Source organism: Bos taurus, chromosome 9, assembly GCF_002263795.3.
Source record: "Bos taurus isolate L1 Dominette 01449 registration number 42190680 breed Hereford chromosome 9, ARS-UCD2.0, whole genome shotgun sequence".
NCBI lineage: Eukaryota > Metazoa > Chordata > Mammalia > Artiodactyla > Bovidae > Bos > Bos taurus.
The window spans coordinates 41,843,529-41,853,177 of record NC_037336.1 but is presented as its reverse complement, the minus strand read 5'-3'; the positions used below and the strand labels follow the sequence as shown (position 1 = coordinate 41,853,177).

The 9,649-nt window shown below is 38.9% G+C and overlaps 1 protein-coding gene and 1 pseudogene across 1 annotated transcript in view; both read left to right on the top strand.

Moving 5' to 3' along the window:
• LOC784208 (ribosomal protein S4 X-linked pseudogene) lies at positions 638–1,512 on the top strand (annotated as a pseudogene).
• The window catches only part of AFG1L (AFG1 like ATPase), a 196,011-nt gene continuing 188,419 nt past the window's right edge, over positions 2,058–9,649 (top strand). Inside the window, exon 1 of the mRNA NM_001192915.1 lies at positions 2,058–2,243. Coding sequence (NP_001179844.1) covers positions 2,108–2,243 — 136 coding nt within the window. The 5' untranslated portion in view covers positions 2,058–2,107. The remainder of the gene's footprint in view (positions 2,244–9,649) is intronic.

Here is a 9,649-nt window from a genome sequence, read left to right as displayed (position 1 = left end):
ACCATGCTACATGCTCTCTTTTCCTGTTTCTTTGGAATCTTCTATTGTAGAAGATTTTGTTAGAACTCTTCACTATGACTGGCCCCTCTTGGGTGGCCCTGCAGGGCCTGGCTCATGGCTGCATTGAGTTAGTCAAGCCCCCTCACCAACACAAGGCTGTGATGGGTGAGGAGGTCTATTGTAGACCAACAACCCAATTTTCTGGAACTCTTTATAGTGTAGTTTGAAACTTGGCTTTCTCCTTTCTGTAATCCGTATTTTCTTTCCTGCCTTAACTCACTCTATTCCTTGTTCTTGGAAGGTCTTCATTTCCTGTTGAAAGTAAAGCTTCTAGAAGGCCTTCCTGATTTCCCAAAGTGTTCTTTCATTGATTCCACAACACGTGGTTAAACATTTTGTCGTTGTGTTTATCCCTCCTACCAGACTGACTAACTCTTCAGGTCAGCAGTTTGTATTCCCAATGTATTTAGCATAGTGACTCAAAACAGTTTTTGATTAACCAAAATAGGGCAGATCACCTAGAAATTCTTCTTTAGATACGCTGTCCCATGGCCATTCTATCCACTCATTCATTTTAGGCCATTGGCTTTCCCATGTTACATACATTTCCCCATGTTCTTTAAAAACGTTTGAGTGGCTCTTTTCGTGCCTAACGCAGCCATGGCTCGGGGTCCCAAGAAGCACCTGAAACGCGTAGCAGCTCCAAAACATTGGATGCTGGATAAACTGACCGGTGTGTTTGCCCCTCGTCCATCTACCGGCCCCCACAAGCTAAGGGAGTGTCTCCCCCTAATCATTTTCCTAAGGAATAGACTTAAGTATGCCCTAACTGGAGATGAAGTAAAGATTTGCATGCAGCGTTTCATTAAGATCGATGGCAAAGTCCGCACAGATATAACCTACCCTGCTGGTTTTATGGATGTCATCAGCATTGATAAGACTGGAGAGAACTTTCATTTGATCTATGACACCAAGGGTCGCTTTGCTGTTCATCGTATTACACCTGAGGAGGCCAAGTATAAATTGTGCAAAGTAAGAAAGATATTTGTGGGAACAAAAGGAATCCCTCATCTGGTAACCCATGATGCTCGTACCATCCGTTACCCTGATCCCCTCATCAAGGTGAATGATACCATTCAGATTGACTTGGAGACTGGCAAGATTACTGATTTCATCAAATTTGACACTGGTAACCTGTGCATGGTGACTGGAGGTGCTAACCTGGGAAGAATTGGTGTGATTACAAACCGGGAGAGGCATCCAGGTTCTTTTGATGTAGTTCATGTGAAAGATGCGAACGGCAACAGCTTTGCCACACGGCTCTCAAACATTTTCGTTATTGGCAAAGGCAACAAACCGTGGATCTCTCTTCCCCGTGGAAAGGGTATTCGCCTTACCATTGCTGAGGAGAGAGATAAGAGATTGGTAGCCAAACAGAGCAGTGGATAAAATGATCTCTATGTGATGTGATTGGAAAAGTCTTTGTAATTAAAGATAATACCAAGTGAAAAATAAAAAAAAAAATAAAAACGTTTGAGTGTACGCCACATCAAAAATAATTTATGGTATTAAAATACAGAAAGCAAAAGTGGTAGGAGCACATTTCAGATACTCTGCTAAAGATGAGTTGAACGCTGGAGGCAAATAAATCCTACCATTTATGGAAGGTAACATGAATATTTCGTTAAAACATGAGCCTGCACTTTTGATTTTGCAATCTCGGTCAGGTTCTCTAACCTAAAAGACTCAGGGATGGTTGTTTGAATACAAGCTGTAATCACGTTCTAACTCCTTGAAAGTGTTTTGGAATCCTCTGCTGCACCCTCTGCATGGACAATTGTCCCTCTAGCCAGGCTTGAGCTGCCCGCCCCGCCCTCGGTGCCGCCGCACTGCATGCTGGGAGTCGTAGTCCAGATTTGCTATGTCTGGAAGGATCTAAAGGGCATCGGAGGCCAGCCCGCCCCCTCGCTACTAGAGGTCGAGTTCTTCCGCTGCTCATTCTCTCGGGCGGAGCCTTCCATGAACCCGGCCACGTTTGTCTGTGCTACCGTCTCTCTTCTGGGTTTCAATAAAGTTTTCCTCTTCCTTCCCTGGTGCGGAGCTCAAGATGGCGGCCTCATGGTCGCCCTTGGTTACCCTGTGCTTAACGCAGAGCCGGCTGAGAGGGAGATGTGTTGGGTGCAGGGCTTGGGCCGCTGCTCTCACCCCTTCGGCCATCGCCCCTGGAAACCCTCTTTGTAAAGGTTAGTGACTGTGTCTGGAGTAAGCCGAGCCCACTGCTTATGACCCAGGAAGCCTCGGGGCAGTCAACCCTCCTCGAGCTCCATATACGGCCGCTTTGGTTCAGTTTTCGAGAGGTTTCCTCCAGAGGGATTTCACCCTCTCGTGCTCTAGTATTATTGCTTGCTCCAGGAGGAGCACTAAGCACTGAGGGAGGTAGCCCAGAATGACTTTTCATTTTGAGGGTCAGGGTTCGACTCAGGGTTTGTTGTCCCCCGGACCCCGTCTGTTACAGTTGAGACTTTGTAAGCCCAGGTGTGGGAGTACCTGGCTTGAAAGGATTCAAGTGGGGGTGAGGGGTGGGGGTTGAGGTCTAGGAATTCTTCCAACCTGCGCGTTCGCAGTCCCAATGTCTCCAGCCTGGTATCCCGGGACTGTAGTGAAAAGCCAAGCCTCTGACACCTGCAGGCTCCGCGAGCTCTCTGGATTCCGGGAATGGAAGTGTACAAACATTCTCAGATTGAGGGGTCGAGTTCTCATGTACTTTTCAAGTTACTAGAGGCTTCAGCGAAGTGTATTTTGTCACCAAGGCTTACACCATTCATTCATTCGAATTGTTATGTGTTCATGAATGAATGAACCTGTATTTTAAGTAAGCAAGCCCACCAGGAGTGCTAATTTTACTGCTCTGTTCACATCAGTTCAGTTCAGTTCCGTCGCTCATATACTTCTGTTCATATACTTCAACTAAATTGCAGGTTACTCAAAGGCAAGGACCAGATGTCAGTTTCCTCAGCACTTAGCACAATGTTTGGCGCGTTATATATATATATATATATATGTTTTTTTTTTGAGTGATGTTATTCTTATTGTTCCCTCATCCACATAACTTTCTTTAAAAAAAAAAAAAATCTCCAGGCCACTCCCCCCATAGATCTCAATAGATTTGTTTGTCGTTGTCTAATTTAGCTAAAGCTCTCTCAGTCTTTGATTATTATCAACAATAGAATTGAAATTAATACTGGAACTGTGATTAAGTCCCTTTAGGTTTTATTGTAAAGTTTAGCATAATCCACCTCCTATACTGGAGAAGGAAATGGCAACCCACTCCAGTATTCTTGCCTTGAGACAGAGCAGCCTGGCAGACTACAGCCCATAGGGTGTCACAGAGTAGAACAAGACTGAAGTGGCTTAGCACACTTACTATCTAATGGAATATTTTGGTAGCATGAGGTTTCTTCGATCATAATATAAACTTAGAATTTTTTTTTTTTTTTGCAGTATAGACACTAGAAGTAAACAATACGAAATTCAAAGGTACAAAAAGGAATTAGGTAAAATGTTGACTTTCTTCCACCCCTGTCCCACAGCCACTTAGTTTTTCTTCCCAGAAGCAACTACTGATACTTGTTTCTTATGTATTCTTCCAGAGACATTCTGTGTGTGTGTGTATGTGTGTGTATATATATATATATATCTGTGTGTGTGTACATATATACACATATATATATTTATAAATATCTGTGGTATGTGCTACAGAAAAATAGAAGTGGTAATGTACTATACACACTTTTCTAGCCTTATGTTTTTTTTCATGTATTGATACTATATCTTGGCAGTCATTCCACATCAATACATGTAGAACTGCCTCACATTTTTAATGGTTAAAATAGAATTCCATTCTATGCATGTACCATAATTTCTGAAAATTAGGACTTAAGGAACATCGTAATAACATGAGACTTATTGAATGTTTGTTCGGGGTCATACAGTATGCTAACTGCTTTCTACATACCTTACCTTATTTAATTCTCATTATCCTTATTTTGGGGATGAAAAACCCAAGGTTGCAAAAGTTATATGGCTAGTTAAGTGACAGAACTTGTGGGTTCAAGTAAAGGCTGTGTCTGGACTTACATCTGAGCCTAAGGCCATTGCTATTAACCTGAACTCATACTATCTCCTATACTCAAGATTTAGCCAGTTTTGAATGTGGACATTTGATGAAAATGTAATTAGGATAGAAGTCAATTTAACTGTAACTAAAATTGCTCCCTCTCCTTCTTTAAGTAAAAGAAGAAATTTAAGTTAAATGTTATTCAGTATTTGGAGTCTGATTTAAATTTGTTTTCTATCCTTTTCTTGATTTTTTTGGGGGGTGGGGTTACTTACTATTTACATTTTAAAAATTTATATTTTATATTGGAATATAGTTGATTAACAACATTGTGTTTCAGGAGTAAAGTGATTCAGTTGTACATATGTATTTATTCATTCTTTTTCGGATTCTTTTCCCATATAAGTTATTACAGAATTTTGAATAGAGTTTCCTGTACTATTTATGTAAAGTTGTTGTTATCTCTATTTTATAGATAAACAGTCTGACCAGCCACTCTAGTGGTATTTGAACCCAGGCATTTTTGCTCCAGAAGCACAAACTTAACCACTATGTTCTACTAGCTCTTTAGCAAGATGATAAACGTTAACACCAACATATCTAGGCTCATCAGAAGTCTTGTAGGACTACACAAAAGAAAGCAGCTTTGCTTGGAAATGGAAGGGCTTTTAAGCAAAAGTGTAGAAGTGAGCTGTGACTGGCCCTTATTGGTGTAGGTATAATTCCTCAGGGGGAGTAGGTAGAGATGAAGCTTGGCAGGTGGGCCAGATTCTGGTTAGAAGAGTCTTGTATAGTATACAGACATGTAGGCTCAGGGTGATTTTGTTGAATATTTCTTGAGAAGTGATCAGGTCCACTTTAGTATATTTGTCCTTGGGGCCACCTGAAAAACAGATCAGGAATGCCTGGATGGGGGAATATTGGAAGCATGGTGATTATCTAGGAGAGTGACTTAGGGCCTGAATTACTGGTAAAAATGGAGAGCAGGGCAGCAAAGGAGGGAGTTCAGAGATATTGTTTTGGTAAATCGACCCTCTCTGGGGGAGACAAGGAAATAGCAGAGTTAAGGTCAATTTGGGTTTCCTACTTTGGGCAACTTAATGGCATCATATTCCGTCTATCAAAGAAAACTAAACAAACAAAAAGTAAGGCCAGAGGTGTTTTAGGGGAGGTTCCATTTTGGATATATTAAATTTGAGATGTTAGTGATAATTCTAGGTAAATAAATCTAATTAGTTGTAGGAAGTATGAGAGATGCATCTAAGAAAGGAAATAGGAGGTGCTGAGACACATGAGAATGGAAGAACTAGCTTGGTAATATTTGTAGAATGAAAAGGAGGAAAGACTAGGAATGACTTCTTAAGGAAAACTTATTTTATGAGCAAAAGAATGTGACCTTGTCAGGGAGCAGTTAGAGAGGTCATAGGAGTAAGAGGAGAGAAACCAAGGAGGAGAGTGCTTTTAATTTTTCTAGAACGTAAAATCAGCATATCTATTTTACTTAAGCTAGCCTTAGAAATTGTTTGTTTCCTAGAGGTGAGAGAATATGAGAGTCACATCTTGTGATTTCTTATTATTATACTGTCCTTCTGCATCTCAATGTTGTATTTTTAGATCTCTCTGTTAACTGATGATTCATCTTTACCTTTAGCTCACAATCTCTTTTTTAGTACACGCACATTGGAGATCCTCATCAGGTATTATTGTGAGTAGAACTCAACCATTTGAGTTGGTATTATTTATTGGTGGTATAGATTAGTGATTAAGAAAATGGACTTTGGACTTTTATTACCCAATTAGATGAATACCCTGTGTGAAACTTCATGTTTCTTGGATTTCTATTAACATTTATTATTGTATTAGAAAAGAATGTTCATGCCTCCTCCTGAGACTGATTAACTTCATGATAATGGTTTCTTTGGGCTTCCCTGGTGGCTCAGTGGTAAAGATTCCACCTGCCAGTGCAGGAGACGTGAGTTTGATCCCTGGGTGGGGAAGACCCTCTGGAGAAGGAAATGGCAACCCTCTCCAGTATTCTTGCCTGGGAAATCCCGTGGACAGAGGAGCCTGGTGTGCTGCAGTCCATAGGGTTGCAAAAGAGTCGGACACAACTTAGCAAGTGAGTAAATAACAACAGGTTTCTTTCAGTTAATTTTTTTTAAAGCATAGTAGAACTTACTGCATGGCATAGCTAGTGTCCAAATGTAATTCTGTGGTGGAGGGTTGGCAGATGAAATAGGATGGATTCAAGAGTGGAACTTTTGAACAGGGCTACCTTGATAGCTCAGTTGGTAAAGAATCCTTCTGCAATGCAGGAGACCCCATTTGATTCCTGGGTCGGGAAGATTCACTGGAGAAGGGATAGGCTACCCACTCCAGTATTCTTGGGCTTCCCTTGTGGCTCAGCTGGTAAAGAATCTGCCTGCAATGCAGGAGACCTGTGTTTGATCCCTGGGTTGGGAAGATCCCCTGGAGAAGGGAAAGGCTACCCACTCCAGTATTCTGGCATAGAGAATTCCATGGACTGTCTTGTTTTAGTCCATGGGGTCTCAAAGAGTTAAACACGACTGAGCGACTTTCACTTACTTTCACTTACTTGCTTACTTAAGAGTGGAACCATTCAAAAGGAACTTTAGAAGTCTAGAGACAGATTACTGATCTACCGTAAATTAGCACTGCTTTTTACCTAGTGATCTGCATTCTCTTTAAGTGAATGGTGAATGTTAAATGGATTTAACTATTTTGGATTTGTCTTTTCACAAAAGTACTACAGAAGTAATAGTCAATGGTCTTGAAATTGATAGTTCAGCCTTGGCACCAGTACACTAATATGCTCTGTAAATTGACAGAAGGTTATGTGGCCTCAGCTTGACTCTCTCTCACACTGTTTCTCATAATTTTCTCTGACTAGTGACTAAGATTTGTTCTAATTTCTCTCTTAAGAGCCTTTTGAATATGTCTGTTCTTCCTGCTGTGTTTTGTCTTCCTTGCCTGAAGTCCTCTGTTGAGGTCTCATTTCTGTGTGCACCCTGTTGGAGGTAACTCATACTTTAATCTTTGGAATCTTTTTCTTAACCTTCTTTCACTATCCTGCTTGTCCTTCTTATTTCTTCTCTCCATTCAGCTCATCCTCAAAGATAGTTTTCAACATTATCTGTCTATGTTCTTGACCAGGTACACCTGTTTTCAGCAATTTTTAAAGCCTGAACATGTAGATCTTAGTTACTTCAAAGCTCCATAATGCAATTTATATCTTATATATAACTCCTATAGATTCCATTTAAAAATTCTTTTATATATGTGTGTAAAAAATTTTAAATGAACATAACAAATAGATGTTATTTTTCTTTATTGTTTGAAAGAAAATAGATCTCTTAGATTTCATTATTAAGTAGTGTTTGGAAAGAGTGAATATTAAGGAGTTACTCAGTATGCTAGGCCATGCCTATAATTACTTCAGAATAGCTTTATTCAGATTTTTAGGCAGTATTTTACTGATTTGTTATGAAATTTAAAGTACTGTTTTTTTTCCTTTTGTAAAGTTACACACATTGACAGATTGAAGATTAACTAGCTTCTAAAGGAAAAGAATGATAACTGGCAAGCATTTAGTTTCAATTTTCATAATTTTTCTATTTAAATCAAAAGCACCCTTTTAAAGCCCCTAAATCAGCCATTTATAAATAAAGTAAATCATCTTGTGATGCATTCCTTGATGATGGCTTATGTTGTTTTTCTAAAGAAAGAGTTTAATTAAGATTTGATTTTCTTCTATTCTGCACTTTGTTTATTCATCACTGAATCAAACATAGGTCTTTTAGTGTCACTGGTAAATCTGACTTTTTGGGTCATTGATGACCATTGCAGTTTTCAGAAAGGCAGCTGAATGTTTTTCTTTGGGTATGAATAGACCATAATAGAGCATAAACGGGCTGCATATGACCTTAGCATGGGCTTCTGTCATTGTAGGAGAACATTTCTGGTCAGTGGCCACTGTTTATAGTTTGTTAAAATCAACACAAATGTACAAAACACTCATGAATAATTGTGAACACAGTATTTGAATGGATGTTTAATAAATATGCATTAAAAATCTAATTACAGTAATGAAGTTTACAGCTGAAATTTTAATCCAACCCTTTAGAAATATTAAACGTGCTTTTCCTGATTGTGCATTTTTCTCACAGCAGTTGGGTAAACATTTTAAACTGGAAATCTAAATTCCTCATATAGTTTTGATTTCATTTAACTAAGCGTGTGTTCTTTTTGGCAACAGTCTTCTTTCTCTTTGTGAAAAAGTAAAGCTCCTTTTATCCCATAACTATTACTTAGAAGAATTCTGATCAGTTCTGTTTTAGGACTAATGAACATATGGGATACCTGATGAATAATAAAATGTAACCTGGGAAGGCTAGATTGTGATTTTGGTTTCATCCTCTGGTACTGAATCAGTCATTTAATTTGATATTTCCTTTTTCTCATCTGTCGAATGAGATTAGTCATCCTAACTAACATGTCATCATGAGGCTCAAATGTCATCTATGAGGCTCAAATAAGTTATTGTATGAGAAAGTCCTTTGAAAACCATAAGACATGTTATATAAGTGTGGGGCTATGCCAGGAGTAATTGAAATGGTAATATTGAAATGGTAGAGGTGGTGGATTCCAGTCAGTGAAAAGGAATAGGACGAACTCAGCTCTATGTATAATTACTAAAACCTTTTTGATTTGGGGGGCAGACTCACTTATGTTAACAATGGCAAAGGACTCAGTCTGATTTCAATGCTTTGAATTCTAGAAAATGCAGTTTTGATTTTTCTAAGATTGTGTGGAGGGCCTCTACAGATAACCAGGATGGTTGTTGTTATCCTAGATTTAACTACCTTTTCTCTGGATATCCTGAATATATCTAGAGGGTCTTAGAAAATATGAGCTACTGCTTTCATCATGATGTTTCAAAGAAAGCTGTTCAAATTTGATTTATAGTATTCAGGTAAGTCACTTAGGTATCATATCTTCATTTAGTAAGATATTGCTTATGGATACTGTTTTCAGAGTAACTCCAGTTGTTAATTATTTGCTGTGCAGTGAGATACAATGATAACATTTCGTAGGATCATAGAATAATAGAGCTGAAGGGGACCTCTGGGTTATGTAGTCAAATGTCAGATGGGAATGTACTTTCTGCCTTTATTTCTTTTTGAGGCATTCTGTTCATTTTTGGGTAGCCCTAATTGCTAGAAAATACTTTAATAGGCTGAGATTTGAGCTTCTCTGTAACTTCTCCTCATTCATCTTGACTCTTTCCCCAAGGACAGCTTATATAACTCTAGTTCTCATTATTCTCATGGCAGTTTTCTAAGTATATTAAGACCGATGATGTGTATCTTATTAATTTATATAGTCATTTATTCATTTATCATATTTCCTTGTCCCAATTCCATTTGACAGCCTTTACAACATCAAAGACTTATATTTCTCCCATTCATCTGTGCATTCATTCTGCAAATATTTCTTGGTGCACCTGTATGC